This window comes from Heptranchias perlo, chromosome 5 (assembly GCF_035084215.1).
Source record: "Heptranchias perlo isolate sHepPer1 chromosome 5, sHepPer1.hap1, whole genome shotgun sequence".
Taxonomy (NCBI): Eukaryota; Metazoa; Chordata; class Chondrichthyes; order Hexanchiformes; family Hexanchidae; genus Heptranchias; species Heptranchias perlo.
In genome coordinates this window covers 25844004-25864338 of record NC_090329.1, presented here as the reverse complement: position 1 = coordinate 25864338, position 20335 = coordinate 25844004, and the positions used below count along the sequence as shown (strand labels likewise).

Sequence of the window (20335 nt, the reverse complement as noted above, 5' to 3'; positions counted from 1 at the left end):
CCTTTAACTCCTGTTCAGCTGTGCGAGGTCATACTCACTCTACTCTACATGCTGCCGGCGTTCGTTAGCTGCACGTGCGCAAACGCCTTTACCAAAATGGCGTCCTGCGCACATCACGCCGGAAGTGTGCGCATGCATCTCGGACGCCATTTTCGGGGCTTAGGAGTCTGAGTAGCGCCTACACAACGGGCACTACACGGCCCAATTTAGCTCCCACTGTGTTTTGATCTCCCAGTGAGCGTCTGATGAAGGGCCTACACACTAAACAACAGCCCATCTTTTCTCTTTTCCGATGCTCACTGGACTGCTGTGTATTTCTAGCATTATCTGTTATTACTTCAGACTTCCTAAATTTGCTGGGGTTTTTTGTAGCCCCAACTCCAATGTGGCCCATTCAATCGATCTGCTGTGTTTACTGTATTACTCCATCAGCTCTTTAGTATTGGACAATCAATGGGTCAAGCGTTCTGACAGATAGCCCAATTGGAGATTACCTATTCCCTTCAATGCTCCCAAGTGTGTCGATCTCCTTCCTAAGGTATTGTGTGTGGGTGTATGTGCTGATCCTTGACCACAGCTTATCCAAGGATTTCTCCGAGGGTTGTGGCTATGGGAGTTTGCCGCTATGGATGTCCCTCCTCCACTGACCTGATTTGATTGCACCAATATTCCTGTGCTGTGCTCTTCGCATTACGAAGGGAATGACAAGAATAACATGTCCTAAAGCTTGTCTTTTTCTAAACATATTTTAAAATGAGGAAGGCTAACTTGGCTCAACCAAGAGCCCTCCAGTGGAACATAGGAACAGGCGGAGGCCATTCAGCCCCTCGAGCCTGTTCCGCCATTTAATTAGATCATGACTGATCTGTATCTTAACTCCATCTACCCGCAGTGCCCCCAATACACCATCAACCAGGCTCTTGAATGACTCTAGTGCCCCGATTTCAACCTAACCCGTCCGGCGAGGATGGGAGAGTAAGATCAGACGGAATGTAAAACAGGCATCCAACCCGAACGCGTCCCATTCTCACCAGCAGCTTAGGTTAATATCGAAGCTTCCTGGAACTATGAAGATATTCTTCCTGGCAAAAGTCCTCAGTAACCCTTTCACCAGTTTGAACCTGTCTCCTTGTCTTGGTTTACTCAGTTTTTTTTATTCGTTCATGGGATGTGGGCGTCGCTGGCGAGGCCGGCATTTATTGCCCATCCCTAGTTGCCCTTGAGAAGGTGGTGGTGAGCCGCCTTCTTGAACCGCTGCAGTCCATGTGGTGATGGTTCTCCCACAGTGCTGTTAGGAAGGGAGTTCCAGGATTTTGACCCAGCGACGATGAAGGAACGGCGATATATTTCCAAGTCGGGATGGTATGAGACTTGGAGGGGAACGTGCAGGTGGTGTTGTTCCCATGTGCCTGCTGCTCTTGTCCTTCTAGATGGTAGAGGTCGCGGGTTTGGGAGGTGCTGTCAAAGAAGCTTTGGCGAGTTGCTGCAGTGCATTCTGTGGATGGTGCACACTGCAGCCACAGTGCGCCGGTGGTGAAGGGAGTGAATGTTTAGGGTGGTGGATGGGGTGCCAATCAAGCGGGCTGCTTTGTCCTGGATGGTGTCGAGCTTCTTGAGTGTTGTTGGAGCTGCACTCATCCAGGCAAGTGGAGAGTATTCCATCACACTCCTGACATTTGCCTTGTAGATGGTGGAAAGGCTCTGAGGAGTCAGGAGGTGAGTCACTCGTCGCAGAATACCCAGCCTCTGACCTGGTCTTGTAGCCACAGTATTTATGTGGCTGTTCCAGTTAAGTTTGTGGTCAATGGTGACCCCCAGGATGTTGATGGTGGGGGATTCGGCGATGGTAATGCTGTTGAATGTCAAGGGGAGGTGGTTAGACTCTCTCTTGTTGGAGATGGTCATTGCCTGGCACTTGTCTGGCGCGAATGTTACTTGCCACTTATGAGCCCAAGCCTGGATGTTGTCCAGGCCTTGCTGCATGCGGGCTCGGACTGCTTCATTATCTGAGGGGTTGCAAATGGAACTGAGTACTGTGCAATCATCAGCGAACATCCCCATTTCTGACCTTATGATGGAGGGAAGGTCATTGATGAAGCAGCTGAAGATGGTTGGGCCTAGGACACTGCCCTGAGGAACTCCTGCAGCAATGCCCTGGGGCATTGTGTTAACTTTTCTCTAGCATTTAACATTTCTCTAGCATTTAACACTTCAAAAAAAAATTCATTCTCGGGATGTGGCCGTTGCTGGCAAGGCCGGCATTTATTGCCCAACCCTCGTTACCCTGAGAATGTGGTGGTGGGCCTTCTTCTTAAACTGCTGGTAGAGGTTTGATACAACTGAGGGGCTCGCTCGGCCACTTCAGAGGACAGTTAAGAGTGAACCACATTGGTGTCCGACATTGGAGGCACATATATGACATTTTACGGGAATCCGACAGCTTCATGGTCACTTGTACTGATACCAGCTTTTTACTTCAAACTGAATTCAAACTCTGGATTATTAGTCCAGGGTCCTGGATTACTAGTCCAGTAAGTAACCACTACACTATCATACCCAGCGGACCTTTCCCATACTTAGCTAAAGTCCTCCTTCAGTTGCTTTCTTTCAGCTCTTTCTCCAATCTGTCCTCATACTTCAGTTCTCTAGTGCCGGGGTTCAGCCCCATAACCCTTCCCAGCCATTGAATGTCTGCTCTTGTGTCTCAGTCACCAGAACTGGACACAGTTTGCAGGCGTGGTCTGACTAGAGCACTGTCCTATTTGAGTATAACCTCCTCCGACTCACCTTCTACTGATTGTTTAGGTGTGAGTAGAGACATCTGACATCATCAGCATAGGAACAATGAACGTCTCTCTCCACCTTGAATTGCCTACTTAAAATCCATCTTTCCACCAAAATCCACCACTCCCAGTCTCTCCCTGCATGACCCAGCACCTGCTCCTCTATCTATTTCCACCATGAAGTGACATTGGAAATGATTACTGAAAGCTTAGAAAGTTCCAAACTTCTCCCACCCTTTGCATGTAGAACTTCACTCCTGAAAGTCTTGGCTCTAATTTTTAGGCTATGTCCTCTAGTCCTAGACTCCCCAACAAGCGGAAATAGTTTCTCTCTATCTAACCTATCAGTTCCCCTTAATATCTTGAAAACTTCGATCAAGTCACCCTTCATCTTCCAATTGTAAACAATTTTACAACACCAAGTTATAGTCCAGCAATTTTATTTTAAATTCACAAGCTTTCGGAGACTTCCTCCTTCCTCAGGTAAATGTTCATCTTCCAAATTCTAGGGAATACAACCCTAGTTTGTTTAATCTCTCCTCCTAATTTAACCCTTGGAGTCCAGGTATCATTCTAGTAAATTTACACTGCACTCCCTCCAAGGCCAATATATCCTTCCTAAAGTGCGGTGCCCAGAACTGAACACAGTACTCCAGGTGTGGTCTAACCAGGGTTTTGTATAGCTGTAGCATAACTTCTATCCTCTTGTATTCTAGTCCTCTAGATATAAAGGCCAACATTTCATTAGCCTTTTTGATTATTTTCTGTACCTGTCCATGACATTTTAATGATCTATGTACATGGACCCCTAAGTCTCTCTGAACTTCCACTGTTTCGAGCTTTTCACATTTTGAAAATACTCTGCTCTGTCCTTATTAGGTCCAAAGTGGATGACCTCACACTTGCCGACATTGAAATCCATTTGCCACAGTTTTGCCCATTCACTTAATCTATTAATATCTCTGTAATCTTATGCTTCCATCTACACTGCTTATAATGCTGCCTATCTTTGTGTCATTGGCAAACTTGGATATGTGGCTCTCTATCGAGTCATCTGATCTGTTAATAAATACAGTGAATGGTTGAGGCCCCAACACAGATCTCTGTCACATCCCAATAAACATGTTCCCACAAAGAAAAAGGGTGAGGCTGCCAAATCTAGAGCCCCCTGGATGTCAAGGAACATACAGGGTAGGATAGTGCAAAAAAGGGAAGCTCACGTCAGAAACCGAGAGCTCAATACTGCAGAAAGCCGAGACGTGTATAGAAAGTGCAGGGGTGAAATTAAAAAGGAAATTAGGAAAGCAAAGAGAGGGCATGAAAAAATATTGGCAAGTAAAATCAAGGAAAACCCAAAGATGTTATATAAATACATTAAGAGCAAGAGGGTGACTAAGGAAAGAGTAGGGCCTATTAGAGATCAAAGAGGTAACCTGTGTGTGGAGGGGGAAGATGTGGGTATGGTTCTTAATGAACACTTTGGGCTCGATTTTCGCACCCCCGATCGGGTGCGTTCGTGGCGGGGGGGCTGTGAAAATTGGGGATTCCCGGGGCGGGTCTGGAGCCCGGCTCCAACCCGCCCACTTCCGGGTTCCCCACTGACGCGCTGACATGCGCGCTCAGGCCCCGCATGTGGGACTCCCGCCGGCAATTAAAGCCGGCGGGGTGCCACTTTAAGTACTTAAACAGGTACTTCAGGTCGTTTAGAGACCTGATATTTTAGGAGGGGTGGGATTTTGAAATTAACTGAGGCTGTTTCCCGTACTGGGGGAAACATTCCCAGTTCAAATGGACGTGTTGCAGCCATCAGCCTGTGGCAGCTGCAAAGGTCCATTTGACAGGTGGGAGGGGGAGACCCTCACACATTGTAGGAGGCCACTCTGTCACTTTGGACAAAGTTTGACCTCCACCACCCTCCTGCTAACAATTAAATTCACCAACTTGCACACTTCCCCGGTGTCCAGACACATTTACCTACCTTGCGGACCCCCTCAGATATACATCTTCCGGATGGGGGCCGCTGTAGCTGCAGTCATGACCTCCTCGGAGGGCGAACAGCATCACCAGCCTCGCCGGCCACCTCTGACACATGGAGTTCCACAACACAGTGCTGTGACACATCCACCTGCACAGCAGGAGGGAGGGCAACCGCAGAGAGGGATGAGTCACAGAGGGCACTACCCTCGCCACAGGGTCTACAGACCGAGGCTCAGCTTCCTGGACCTCACTGAGCAGCAGTCACACTGAGGCTCAGAGTAACTCGACATGTAGTTGTGGACATCTGCAGCCTCCTTCATGCCGAGCTGCTCCCAGCTGGCCCGAGCACCATCTTCTTACCTGTCGCTGTCAAAGTCACCACTGCCCTCAACAACTTCTCCTCCGCATCCTTCCAGGGTGCCACCGGGGACATTGCCGACGTCTCTCAGCCGTCTGCACAAAAGAGCCCTGCAAATACACCTACACCCACTCTGCAGTGACACAATGGGTGGCATCAGTTGTGGGTCTTCATTGTGATCCTCAGGAAAGGGCATTATTGCACAAACCAGACAAGATTCGCAGAGACGTGGCAGTAGTGGTGACAATATAATATGTAATGTGAGTTGATCAGAGATTAAATATAGGTAAACACTCAAATATAGACAAACCCTCAAACACCCTTGTGCATCCCCTTCATGCTCACAACACGTTTGCCTTACGCTTCCTACTGCACATATGTGATGCATGCCCCGTGGCTGCAGCACAGGTAGTGGCAGGTTGAGTGAGGCTGACCGTGAAAGAGATGCACGAGAGGGTGCATAAGAGATAGAGCCATGAGATTGTATGAGGATTGGGTTGAGTGGTAGTGGCGGGATGAGTACTGGCGAGGTGAGTAAGTGCAGATAAGATGAGGATGAGCTTTGAGTGGGTGTGAGGAGTGATGTGATAGAGTAGTGTTGGCAGTGCAGAAGGAGATGTGGGGTGGGGGCTGTGATGTGGCAGACGGAGTGTAGGGGAATGAGTAAGTGTACTCACTTCGGCTGACCTACTTAGGTCATTGAAGCGCCTCCTGCACTGTATGCAGGTGGGTGATATGTTGGTGGTGCAGGTGACCTCCTCTGCCACCTCGAGCCAGGCCTTCTTGGTGGCAGAGGCAGGCCGCCTCCTCCCGCCTGCCTGTGGGGGGGGGGGAATCTCTGTCCTCCCCCTCCTCCTCACCCCATCCAGTAATACCTGGAGTGAGGCATCATTAAACCTGGGAGCAGTCTTCCCCCTGGGCTGCTCCATGTTGTAATTTTTCCTATTTCCTGAAGCATCAGTCAGTGGAGGACTGCCCCTTTAAATAGGGCTCCTCCAGCTGACAGCCTATGCTGCGCATGCGCAGTCCACCCGCTGCGCAGCTTTCCAGCGTGAAACCCAGAAGCAAAAGTAAGTGGCTCCAATCAAGCTGCAATCCCGTGCGGAGCACCCTGATTTCACTGGGCGCGTTACCCGCCGTCCTGCTAATATCGAGCCCTTAGTCTATCCTCATAAAAGAGAGGGACGATGCAGAGATTGTAGTTAAGGAAGAGAAAGAGTGTGAAATATTGGATGGGATAAACATAGTGAGAGAGGAAGTATTAAGGGGTTTCACATTTTTGAAAGTAGATAAATTGCCAGGCATGAATGAAATGTATCCCAGGCTGTTAAGGGAGGAAATAGCAGAGGCTCTGACCATTATTTTCCAATCCTCCCTGGGTACAGGCAAGGTGCTGGAGGATTGGAGGACTGTTTAAAAAGTGAGAGAGTGATAGACCGAGTAATTACACGCCAGTCTAACCTTGGTGGTGGGCAAATTATTGGAATCAATTCTGAGGGACATGATAAACGTCACTTAGAAAGGCACAGAGAAATTAAGGGCAGTCAGCACTGATTTGTTAAGGGAAGGTCGTGTCTGACTAACTTGATTGAATTTTTTGAGGAGGTCAATGAGGGTAGTGCATTTGATATAGTCTACATGGAGGGTCGATGAGGGTAGTGCATTTGATGTAGTCTATATGATTTTAGCAAGGCTTTTGACAAGGTCCCACATGGCAGACCGGTCATAAAAGTACAAGCCTGTGGGATCCAAGGGAAAGTGGCTAGTTGGATCCAAAATTGGCTCAATGGCAGGAAGTAAAGGGGAATGGTTGATGGGTGTTTTTGTGACTGGAAAGTTGTTTCCTGTGGGGTTCCGCAGGACTCAGTACTAGATCCCTTGCTTTTTGTGCTATATATTAATTATTTGGACTTAAATGTAGGAGGCATAATTAAGAAGTTTGCAGATGATACAAAAATTGGCCGTGTGGTTGATAGTGAGGAGGAAAGCTGTAGACTGCAGGAAGATATCAATGGACTGGTCAGGTGGGCAGAAAAGTGGCAAATGGAGTTCAATCCGGAGAAGTGTGAGGTAATGCATTTGGGGAGAGCAAACAAGGCAAGGAAATAGACAATAAATGGGAGGATACTGAGAGGTGTAGAGGAACAGAGGGACCTTGGAGTACATGTCCACAGATCCCTGAAGGTAGCAGGACAGGTAGAAAAGGTGGTTAAGAAGGCATACGGGATACTTTCCTTCATTAGCCGAGGCATAGACTATAAAAGCAGGGAGCTAATGCTAGAACTGTATATACACAAGTTAGGCCACAGCTTGAGTACTGCATTCAGTTCTGGTCACCACATTACAGGAAGGATGTAATTGTACTAGAGAGGGTACAGAGGAGATTTATGAGGATGTTGCCAGGACTAGAGAATTTTAGCTATGAGGAAAGATTGGATAGGCTGGGGTTGTTTTCTTTGGAACAAAGGAGGCTGAGGAGAGTTTTAATTAAGGTGTATAAAATTATGAGGTGCCTAGATAGAATGAATAGGAAGGGCCTATTGCCCCCAGCAGAGAGGTCAATAACCAGGTGGCATAGATTTAAAGTGATTCATAGAAGGATTTGAGGGGAGGTGAGGAAAAATATTTTCACCCAGAGGGTGGTGGGGTTCTGGAACTCACTGCCTGACAGGGTGGTAGAGGCAGAAACCCTCATCACATTTTAAGAAGTACATTTGGATATGTACTTGAAGTGCCATAACCTACAAGGCTATGGACCAAGAGCTGCAAAGTGGGATTAGGCTGGGTGGCTCATTTTTGGCCGGCGCGGACACAATGGGCTGAATGGCCTCCTTCTGTGCCATAAATTTTCTATGATTCTATGATCCTGCCAATTTGAGTACCTGCCCATTATCCCTACTCTGTCTCCTGCCGCTCAGCCAGTTTCCTAACCAGGTCAATAATTTGCCCTCAATTCCATGAGCTGCAACTTTAGCTAACAGTCTCTTATGAGGGACTTTATCGAATGCCTTCTGGAAGTCCATATAAACAACATCCATAGACATTCTCCTGTCCACTACATTAGTCACCACTTCAAAAAATTCAATCAGGCTCATCAGGCATGACCTAACCTTTGCAAATCCATGCTGGCTCTCTCTGATCAGCTGAACATTTTCACGGTGTTCAGTCGCTCTATCCTTAATTATAGACTCTAGTAATTTCCCGACAACAGATGTTAGACTAACTGGTCTATATCTCCGTGGTTTCCCTCTCTCTTCTTAAACAGCAGAGTGACAAGTACAATTTTCCAATCTAAAGGAACGGTTCCTGAATCGAGAGAACTTTGGAAGATTATAGTTAAGGCATCTGCAATGTTCTCACCCACTTCCTTCAAAACCCTGGGATGGAAAAGCAGAAATGTTTCTTAAATATGTTCACATAATTAAAATGAGCTCACAAACTCGGGATGATTCCCATGCCACAGAATGCGCTCACTCACCTGAAAACACTATACCGAGGAGTGTGGAGCGTTCAAGCGGAGGAGCCCATTTTGACCACACAGCAGTTACAGCGGGAAGGATTGTACTCTGGTGACATTTAAAACAAACATTAGAAAATTGCAAACCTTTCAACCCTGTTAAACAATTGAAACATCATGAACCAAGTCCTAATGATACCTGGATCATGCTCAGAATATACTTTGCTTCTGTTCTGCATCCCACAAGCCCAAGAGGTGCTGCCAGTACTAATGTTATAATACCGGTGTTGCATCTGCTCATTGCCAGAATACCGCAGGGACCATTTGACCTACCAGTGAGAACGGGCGGGCGATAGGTGCCTGTTCTCGCCACCGTGAGGCCCGAGCATGGTGCCGGTGAGCTGGGGGTGTTGAGCAGACATCCCACTGCAGATCACCGGTTCTGGGAGGGCGGGGAAATCGGGCTTGATAGGGGTAAGGCAGTGGATGTGTTGTACTTGGATTTCAGTAGGGCCTTTGATATAGTTCCTCTGGATAGGTTGGTACTGAAAATCAAGAAAGCGGGAATGAGTGGAAATACTTTCCAATGGATACGTAATTGGTTGATCAATAGAGGGTGGTGGTCCAAGGATTGTACCACCAGCCTCTATCAGAGAATTTTAGAAACCAGCAAAGGATGGCCAAAAAATTAATAAAAAGGGAGAAAATAGAATATGAAAGTAAACTAGCAAGAAATATAAAAACAGATTGTATGAGCTCCTACAAGTATGTAAAAAGGAAAAGAGTAGCAAAAGTAAACGTTGGTCCCCTAAAGACTGAGACAGGAGAAATTATAATGGGGAATAAGGAAATGGCAGATATGTTAAACAAATTATTTTGTATCTGTCTTCACAGTAGAAGACACAAAAAGCAAACCAGAAATAGTGGGGAACCAAGGGTCTAATGAGAGTGAGGAACTTAAAGTAATTAATATCAGTAGAGAAAAAGTACTGGAGAAACTAATGGACTAAAAGGCCGATAAATCCACAGGACCTGATGGCCTACATCCTAGGGTTCTAAAAGAGGTGGCTGCAGAGATAGTGGATGCATTGGTTTTGATCTTCCAAAATTCTCTAGATTCTGAAAGGGTTCCAGTGGACTGGAAGGTAGCAAATGTTACCCCACTATTCAAGAAAGGAGAGAGAGAGAAAACAGGGAACTACAGGCCGGTTAGCCTGACATTGGTTGTTGGGAAAATGTTGGAATCCATTATTAAGGAAGTGGTAACAGGGCATTTAGAAAATCATAATATGATTAGGCAGAGTCAACATGGTTTTATGAAAGGGAAGTCGTGTTTGACAAATTTATTAGGGTTTCTTGAGGATTCTTGAGGTAAGATGGATATAGAGGGATATGGGCCAATTGCAGGCAATTGGGACTAGCTTAGTGTTATAAACTGGGCGACATGGACATGTTGGGCCGAAGGGCCTGTTTCCATGTTGTAACTTCTATGATTCTATGTAAGTAGCAGGGTAGATAAAGGGGAACCAGTGGATGTAGTATATTTGGATTTTCAAAAGGCATTCGATAAGGTGCCACATAAATGGTTGTTACATTAGATAAGGGCTTATGGGGTTGGGGGTAATATATTAACATGGATAGAGGATTGGTTAACGGACAGAAAACAGAGAGTAGGGATAAACGGATCATTTTCAGGATGGCAAGCTGTAACTGGTGGGGTACAGAAAGGATCGGTGCTTGGGCCTCAGCTATTTACAATCTACATTAATGACTTAGATGAAGGAACCAAGTGTAATGTATCCAGGTTTGCTGATGATACAAAGCTAGGTGAGAAAGTAAGCTGTGAGGAGGACACAAAGAGTCTGCAAAGGGATATAGACAGGGTAAGTGAGTGGGCAAGAAGGCGGAAGATGGAGTATAATGTGGGGAAATGTGAGGTTATTCACTTTGGTAGGCAGAATAGAAAAACAGAATATTTTTAAATGGTGAGAAACTGTTAAATGTTGGTGTCCAGAGAGACTTGGGTGTCCTCGTACAAGAAACACAAAAAGTTAGTATGCAGGTACAGCAAGCAATTAGGAAGGCAAGTGGTATGTTGGCCTTTATTGCAAGGAGGTTGGAGTACAAGAGTAAGGAAGTCTTACTACAATTGTACAAGGCTTTGGTGAGTCCTCACCTGGAGTACTGCGTACAGTTTTGGTCTCCTTATCTAAGGAAGGATATACTTGCCTTAGAGGCGGTACAACGAAGGTTCACTAGATTAATTCCTGGGATGAGAGTGTTGTCCTGTGAGGAGAGATTGAGTAGAATGGGCCTATATTCTCTGGAGTTTAGAAGAATGAGAGGTGATCTCATTGGAACATATAAGATTCTGAGGGGGCTTGACAGGGTAGAGGCTGAGAGGTTGTTTCCCCTGGCTGGAGAGTCCAGAACTAGGGGGCATCATCACAGCATAAGGGGTCGGCCATTTATGACTGAGATAAGGTGGCATTTCTTCACTCAGAGGGTGGTGAATCTTTGGAATTCTCTACCCCAGAGGGCTGCGGATACTTAGTCGTTGAGTATATTCAAGGCTGAGATTGATAGATTTTTGGACTTTAGGGGAATCAAGGGATATGGGGATCGGGCAGGAAAGTGGAGTTGAGGTCGAAGATCAGCCATGATCTGATTGAATGGCGAAGTAGGCCATACGGCTCAATGGGCCGTATGGCCTACTCCTGCTCCTATTTCTGATGTTCTTATGTTCTTATTGTCATCAGCCGGGGAGAATGTTACCAGTTGGGTCCAACAGGGGTCTGTTTTGGGGCCTCTTTTATTTAATATCTTTATAAATGATCTGGAGTTAAGAGTCACAAGCACAGTGGCTAAATTTGCAGATGATGCAAAGCTAATGAAGGTGGGAGGCGCCAAAGCTGAACGGGATAACTACAGAAGGATTCGAATATACTTGGGAATTGTGCAGACAGATGGCAGATGAAATTCAATGTAGAGAAATGTAACGTGCTTCAAATGGGGACAAAAAAAAATCCAGGAAGGGACTATTACTTATATCAAGTTATATCGAGTTACATCGAGTCTACAGCACAGAAACAGGCCATTCAGCCCAACTAGTCTCTGCCGGTGTTTATGCTCCACACGAGCCTCCTCCCACCCCTCTTCATCTAACCCTATCAGCATATCCTTCTATTCCCTTCTCCCTCGTGTGCTTATGTAGCATATCAAGATAAGAGCTCATGGGGTTAGGGGTAATACTATAGCATGGATAGAGGATTGGTTAATGGACAGAAAACAGAGAGTAGGAATAAACAGGACATTTTCAGGTTGGCAGGCTGTAACTACTGGGGTGCCATAAGGATCAGTGCTTGGGCCTCAGCTATTTACTATCTATATTAATTACTTAGATGAAGGGACCGAGTGTAATGTATCCAAGTTTGCTGATGATACAAAGCTAGGTGGGAAAGTAAGCCGTGCGGAGGACACAAAAAATCTGCAAAGTGATATAGACAGGTTAAGTGAGTGGGTGAGAAGGTGGCAAATGGAGTATAATGTGGGGAAATGTGAGGTTATTCACTTCCGTAGGAAGAATAGAAAAGAATATTTTTTAAATGGCGAGAAACTCTTAGCTGTTGATATTCAGAGGGATTTGGGTGTCCTTGTACACGAAACAGAAAGTTAACATGCAGGTACAGTAAACAATTAGGAAAACAAATGGTATGTTGGCCTTTATTGTAAGGGGTTGGAGTACAAGAGTAGGGAAGTCTTGCTGCAATTGTACAGGGCTTTGGTGGGACCACTCCTGGAGTACTGCGTATAGTTTTGGTCTCCTTATCTAAGGAAGGATATACTTGCCTTAGAGGGGGTGCAATGAAGGTTCACTAGATTAATTCCTGGGATAAGAGGGTTGTCCTATGAGGAGAGGCTGAGTAGAATGGGCCTATACTCTCTGGAGTTTAGAAGAATGAGAGGTGATCTCATTGAAACACAAGATTCTGAGGGAACTTGACAGGGTAGATGCTGAGAAGCTTCTTCCCCTGGCTGGAGAGTCTAGAACTAGGGGGCATCGCCTCTGTTAAAACTGGATAACTGTGTGGTGAAGGAAGGAATACTAGAGCCTGAGCTTTAGTTGCTTCCAAGCCTTTATTCACAGAGTTTCCTCTTGCACACACACCACATCCTAGATAAGCTCTCCTATAAAATAGATACAAGAGAGTCCCCAATTGATACCCACCACATGAATATAAGTAACACCAATTGATATAAATCGTACAACAGTCTCAGGATAAGGGGTCGGCAATTTAGGACTGAGATGAGGAAAAATTTCTTCACTCAGAGGGATGTGAATCTTTGGAATTCTCTACCCCAGAGGGCTGTGGCTGCTCAGTCATTGAATATATTCAAGACTGAGAGCAATAGATTTTTGGGAATCAAGGGACATGGGGATTGGACGGGAAAGTGAAGTTGAGGTCGAAGATCAGCCACGATCATTGAATGGGGGGGGGGGGGGGGGCAGGCTCGAGGTGGGGGGGGGCAGACTCGAGGGGCTGTATGGCCTACTCCTGCTTCTATTTCTTATGTTCTTACATTCCCCTTAAATGCATCTATGCTATTTGCCTCAACTACTCCTTGTGGTAGCGCATTCCACATTCTAACCGCTCTTTGGGTAAAATTTCTTCTGAATTCCCGATTGGATTTATTAGTGATCATCTTATATTTATGACCTCCATTTTTGGATTCCCTCATAAGTGGAATCATTTTCTCCACGTCTACCCTACCAAATCCTTTCATTATCATAAAGACCTCTATCAGGTCACCCCTCAGCCTTTTTTCTAGAGAAAAGAGCCCCAGCCTGTTCAGCCTTTTGTGATGATTATATCCTCTCAGTTCTGGTATCATCCTTGTGAATTTTTTTTGCACCTTCTCCAGTGCCTCTATATCCTTTCTATAATATGGAGACCAGAACTGTGCACAATATTCCAAGTGTGGTCTACCCAAGGTTCCATACAAGTTTAACATAACATCTCTGCTTTTCAATTCTATCCCTCCAGAAATGAACCCCATTGCTTGGTCTGCCCTTTTTAATGACCTTATTAACCTGCGTCGCTACTTTAAAAAAATTCATTCATGGGATGTGGGCATCGCTGGCAAGGCCAGCATTTATTGCTCAACCCTAATTGCCCTTGAGAAGGTGGTGGTGAGCCGCCTTCTTGAACCGCTGCAGACCGTGTGGTGACGGTTCTCCCACAGTGCTGTTAGATAGGGAGTTCCAGGATTTTGACCCAGCGACGATGAAGGAACGGCAAAATATTTCCAAGTTGGGATGGTGTGTGACTTGGAGGGGAACGTGCAGGTGGTGGTGTTCCAATGTGCCTACTGTCCTTGTTCTTCTAGGTGGTAGAGGTCACGGGTTTGGAAGCTGCTGTCAAAGAAGCCTTGGTGAGTTGCTGCAGTGCATCCTGTGGATGGTACACACTGCAGCCACGGTGCACCAGTGGTGAAGGGAGTGAATGTTTCGGGTGGTGGATGGGGTGCCAATCAGGCAGGCTGCTTTGTCCTGGATGGTGTCAAGTTTCTTGAGTGTTGTTGGAGCTGCACTCATCCAGGCAAGTGGAGAGTATTCCATCACACTCCTGACTTGTGCCTTGTAAATGGTGGAAAGGCTTTGGGGAGTCAGGAGGTGAATCACTCGCCACAGAATACCCAGCCTCTGACCTACTCTTGTAGCCACAGTATTTATGTGGCTGGTCCAGTTAAGTTTCTGGTCAATGGTGCCCCCAGGATGTTGATGGTGGGAGATTCGGCAATGGTAATGCCATTGAATGTCAAGGGGAGGTGGTTAGACTCTCTCTTGTTGGAGATGGTCATTGCCTGACACTTGTCTGGCGTGAATGTTACTTGCCACTTATGAGCCCAAGCCTGGATGTTGTCCAGGTCTTGCTGCATGCGGGCATGGACTGCTTCATTATCTGAGGGGTTGCAAATGGAACTGAACACTGTGCAATCATCAGCGAACATCCCCATTTCTGACCATATGATGGAGAGGTCATTGATAAAGCAGCTGAAGATGGTTGGGCCGAGGATACTGCCCTGAGGAACTCCTGCAGCAATGTCCTGGGGCTGAGATGATTGGCCTCCAACAACCACTGCTATCTTCCTTTGTGCTAGCTATGACTCCAGTCACTGGAGAGTTTTCCCCCTGATTCCCATTGACTTCAATTTTACTAGGGCTCCTTGGTGCCATACTCAGTCAAATGCTGCCTTGATGTCAAGGGCAGTCACTCTCACCTCACCTCTGGAATTCAGCTCTTTTGTCCATGTTTGGACCAAGGCTGTAATGAGGTCTGAAGCCGAGTGGTCCTGGCGGAACCCAAACTGTGCATCGGTGAGCAGGTTATTGGTGAGCAAGTGCCGCTTGATAGCACTGTCGACGACACCTTCCATCACTTTGCTGGTGTTTGAGAGTAGACTGATGGGGCAGTAATTGGCCGGATTGGATTTGTCCTGCTTTTGTGGATAGGACATACCTGGGCAGTTTTCCACTTTGTGGTAGATGCCAATGTTGTAGCTGTACTGGAACAGTTTGGCTAGAGACGCGGCTAGTTCTGGAGCACAAGTCTTCAGCACTACAGCCGGGATGTTGTCGGGGCCCATAGCCTTTGTTGTACCCAGTGCACTCAGCCGTTTCTTGATATCACGTGGAGTGAATGGAATTGCTGAAGACTGGCTTCTGTGATGGTGAGGATATCAGGTGGAGGCCGAGATGGATCATCTACTTGGCACTTCTGGCTGAAGATGGTTGCAAACACTTCAGCCTTGTCTTTTGCTTCAGCCTTGTCTTTTTCACTCACTATTAGTGATTTGTGTATCTGTACCTCGAGATCCCTTTGCTCCTCTACCTTTGAAATTATACTTCCAATTCCCAAGTCCAAATCGTGGATATAAATTGTGAACAGTGGTCCCAGCACCAATCCCCGTGGAACACCACTTCCCACCTTTTGCCAGTCTGAGTACCTACCCATAATCCCTATTCTCTGTTTTCTGTTTTCTAGCCAGCTTGCTGTCCATTCTGCTACCTGTCCCCTGACTCCACATGCTCTGACCCTAGTCATGAGTCTACAATGTGGTACCTTATCGAAAGCCTTTTGAAAATCCAAATATATTACATCTACTGCATTAACCTTGTCTACTCTTTCTGTTACTTGTTCAAAGAATTCAATAAGTTTGGTCAAACATTCTGAAATCCCTTTTGAAATCCGTGCTGACTATTCTGTATTATATTTTCGATTTCTAGATGTTTTTCTATTACATCTTTGAGTAAAGATTCCATGATCTTTCCTACCACTGACGTTATGATAACTGATCTATCTCCCTTTTTAAATATAGGAATCACATTAGTTGTCCACCAATCCTCTGGCACTATTCCCTTTTCTGATGAATTTTTATATATCTGTAATAGTGCTTCTGCTATCTCTTCCCGAACTTCTTTTAATTTGGGTGGATGCAGTCCATCTGGACCAGGGTTTTTATCCTCCCTAAGTTTGATTAGTTTATCAATTATCTCCCCGCTTTCTACCTTAAAAGTCTTTATTTCTCTTTTGATCTCTTCTTCTAATGTGATGCCCACCTTGTCAGTCTCCCTGGTAAATATGAAGCAAAGTAATTATTTAATATTTCTGCCATTTCGCTGTCTTTACTTGTGAGTTTATCTTGTGTATTCCTTAGTGGCCCTTTCCCCCATCCTGATTTTTCTTTTATTATTTATGTGTCTGTTGAATACTTTACTATTTAATTTTATATTTATGATAATTTAATTTCATAGTTCCTTTTTGCTTTCCTAATTGTTTTTTTGACTTCTTTCCTAACCTCTCCGTATTCCCTTTGTCATCCTCTCCTTTACTGTGTGTGTACTTAGTGTATGCCTTTATCTTTAGTTTCAATTTTACCCTTATCTCTTTATGCATTCATGGTGTTTCATTATTGGCTAGTTTGTTCTTGTTTTTTAGATGAATATATTTCTCCTTAACTCTATTGTTCACCGTTTTAAATATTTCCCACTATTGCTCTGTTTGACTGTCAAAATTTTTTTCCAGTTTATCTTCCCTAGTTCCCTTCTCATCCCCTCAAAATTAGCTTTTTCCGATCTATTACTTTGTTCTTTGTGTTACTTATATCGTTCTCAATCATTATTTTAAACCTTATTATATTATGATCACTATTGCCTGGATGTTCCCCTACGCTGACTTCTCTTATCTGCTCTGATTCATGTCCCGTTAATAGATCCAGCAGTGATTCCTCTCTTTAATATTTAGGATGGTAGAACATGTTCCCACTGTGTTCACACTCCCTGCAATTTTAACTCCGTGTTTTTGAAAGTGTCGAGACTGCCTGCCACAAGCTGACGGCGACATTAATATATTGGGTTCTGATGACTTTATTCGGACTTGGACGTGATTTTAACTGGGGATTGCTGCTGCAATGCTGAAGACACTGAGGGAAGCTGGCAGCTCACAGGGTCGAGGGCCAGAAGAGGCCCAGGTAAGTAGTTGTTTACATTTTTAAAAAAAGTTTCCTGTGGTCCAAGACGTGCAAGAATGCACCTCCTGGCCCCAGAAGGAAATCTTGAGCTTCCTCTGCCATGGGCTTCCCCCTCCTTCCCCAGCCACGATTTGCTTGGATCACCCCCCTCCCCACAAGGGGAGTGCTGTTCCCTCTGGACCCCAGTGGCAGCCTCCTGCTGCCTGAAATCCCACCAGCCTCCACGTCACCCCCACTGTCTTCAGGCGGGAGTCAACACAGTGAGATTTAAAATAGCTAAAATCACGCTGGCACTATTGTGGTCACCCCAACATCTGGCCTCGTGGGGCTAGTTTCTTCATGTCGCTCCATCCAACAGCTACAACCTTTTGGGTTAGATGTCTCCCCCCCCTTAGTCCTTCTTCATCTTGGGGAAAGTGTATAGTTGGAGCTGTATAATGGGCATTGAGTAATTACATAGAATGTACAGCACAGAAACAGGACATTTGGCCCAACAGGTCTGTGCCAGTGATTTTGCTCCACACGAGCCTCCTCTCTCCCTATTTCATCTAACCCCATCAACTGTTCCTTTCTCCCTCATGTGTTCATCTAGCTTCCCCTTAAATGCATCTATGCTATTCGCCTCAACCACTCTTTGTGGTAGCGAGTTCCACATTCTCACCACTCTCTGGTAAAGTCCTGAATTCCCTATTGGATTTAATAGTGACTCTCTTATATTTATGACCTCTAGTTTTAGATTCCCCACAAGTGCAAACATTTTCTCTATGTCTACCCTATCAAACCCTATCATTATCTTAAAGACCTCTATCAGGTCACCCCTCAGCCTTCTCTTTTCTAAAGAAATTATTGTGGGTATTCAGGGGGGGAAGGGTACTGAGACTGGGGGGAGCAGATAATTTCTTGCTCAAAAAAGCTTTCTCACTCACTGTGGCCCCAAATATCTGTGGCCCTTCAAGGACGCTCCCACTTACTCTGGGTCCCGGCCTTGCACTGGAGTAATCTACTCGGGCGTTCAGGGCAAATAGACAATCGCATGTTGAGGGGGTAGAGGGATACTTGCGGGACCAGCTGAGATCACCAGCACCCAGTTCCCCAATCCCCACACGCCCAAATCGCAGTGATGGGAACAATCTGGGTGTCTGGAAAATATTTACAAACACCCATTGAAAACAACACATCTAACCTCTAAACAGTTGCTGAATTGGGGCCCAAAATTGCTGACCTTAATTCAAAGTTCAATTGAAGAGAAAGGTAAATATAATGGCATACAACGTACCTCTGCGAGACCTGCTAGGAATCTCAGTGCAATGACGTAGGAAGCTCCCAGGTCTGCTGCCAGGGGAATCAGAAGTGTACAAACTGCACTGACAAGTGCTCCAACACCAACTATTAGCTTCCCTCCGACTCTGTCAGCAAAGAACCCAGCGGGAATTTGGAAAACAGGATAGCCATAGAAGAAGGCACTTAGGATCCATCCCTGGGTATCAAAACTCCAGTCGTAGACCTTACCCTGAAACAAAGGTAACTCAGAAAGTTTTAGAGGTTTTACTTATGTTCTGGTACACTGTGCCTTCTGGGCCCTGAGATCCCCAAATGGAGACCCTGAGACAGATGGAAGTGCTTTGTTTCAAGGACTTTTAAAATTGATTTACTTTGCATGAAATAGTTGGTTGTTAACTTGGTACTCAGGGCCATTAATGCTTTTATCCAGTAAAGTGAATTTAGTATTAATGCAATTAGAATTGAAGGGCAATAAAGAGGGTGTAGTAAGAAGGTGGAAGTCAACAACAACAACAACAACAACAACAACAACCAACATGCATTTCTAAGCACCTTTAACATAGTAAAACGTCCCAAGGCACTTCACAGGAGCGTAATCAAACAACATTTGATACAGAGCCACATAAGGAGATATCCAGACAGGAAAGAGGTAGGTTTTAAGGAGCATCTTAAAGGAGGAGAGACAGGTGGAGAGGTTTAGGGAGGGAATTAGGGCCTAGGCAGCTGAAGGCACGGCTGCCAATGGTGGAGTGATGAAAATCGGGGATGCGCAAGAGGCCAGAATTAGAGGAGCGCAGAGATCTCGGAGGGTTGTAGGGCTGGAGGAGGTTACAGAGATAGGGAGGGGCGAGGCCATGGAGGGATTTGAAAACAAGGATGAGAATTTTAAATCGAGTGTTGCCGGACCGGGAACCAATGTAGGTCAGTGAGCACAAGGGGGTGATGGAGGAACGGGACTTGGTGTGAGTTAGGATAAGGGTAGCAGAGTTTTGGATGAGCTCAAATTTATGGAGGATGGAAGATGGGAGGCCGGCCAGGAGAGCATTGGAATAGTCAAGTCGAGAGGTAACAAAGGCTGGGGCAATGAATGAGATTTTCAGCAGCAGATGAGCTGAGGCAGGGGCGGAGACGGGAGATGTTATGGAGGTGGAAGTAGGCGGTCTTTGTGATGGAGAGGATAAGGGGTCGGAAGCTCAGCTCAGGGTGAAATAGGACGCCAAGGTTGCGAACGGTCTGGTTCAGCCTCAGACAGTGGACTGGGAGAGGGATGGAGTTGGTGGCTAGGGAACAAAGTTTGTGGCGGGGACCGAAGACAAAGACTTCGGTCTTCCCAATGTTTAGTTGGAGGAAATTTCTCCTAATCCAGTACTTGGCAAAGAAATAAATAGTGAGCAGGAAAGTAGCAGACTGCAGGAGGACATAGACAGACTGGTGAAACGGGCAGACACATGGCAGTTGCAATTTAATGCAGATAAGTGTGAAGTGATGCACTTTGGGAGGAACAACATGGAGAGGCATCTAATCTAAATGGTACTATTTTGAGGAGGATGCAAGAACAGAGGGACCTGGGGGTGTATATTCACAAATCTTTGAAGGTGGCAGGGCAAGTTGATAAGGCGGTTAAGAAAGCATATGGGATTTTGTAAATAGGGGCATTGAATACAAAAACAAGGAAATCATGCTAAACCTTTACAAATCACTGGTTAGGCCTCAGCTGGTGTATTGTGTCTAATTCTGGGCACCACACTTTAGGAAGGATGTCAAGGCCTTGGAGAGGGTATAGAGGAGGTTTACCAGGATGATAGAATCATAGAAAGGTTATAACACGGAAGGAGGCCATTCGACCCATCGAGTCTGCGCCGGCTCTATGCAAGAGCAATCCAGCTAGTCCCACTCCCTCGCCCTTTCCAAATAGCTCTGCAAATTTTTTACTTTCAAGTACTTATC

The 20335-nt window shown here is 45.8% G+C and overlaps 1 protein-coding gene across 1 annotated transcript in view; it reads right to left on the bottom strand.

The window, feature by feature from the left end:
- LOC137322140 (sialin-like) overlaps window positions 1–20335 on the bottom strand; it is a 73543-nt gene that overhangs the window by 35285 nt on the left and 17923 nt on the right. Inside the window, exons 2-3 of the mRNA XM_067985254.1 lie at window positions 18384–18617; window positions 8597–8684 (exon numbers count right to left, since the gene is read on the bottom strand). Coding sequence (XP_067841355.1) covers window positions 8597–8684; window positions 18384–18617 — 322 coding nt within the window. The remainder of the gene's footprint in view (window positions 1–8596; window positions 8685–18383; window positions 18618–20335) is intronic.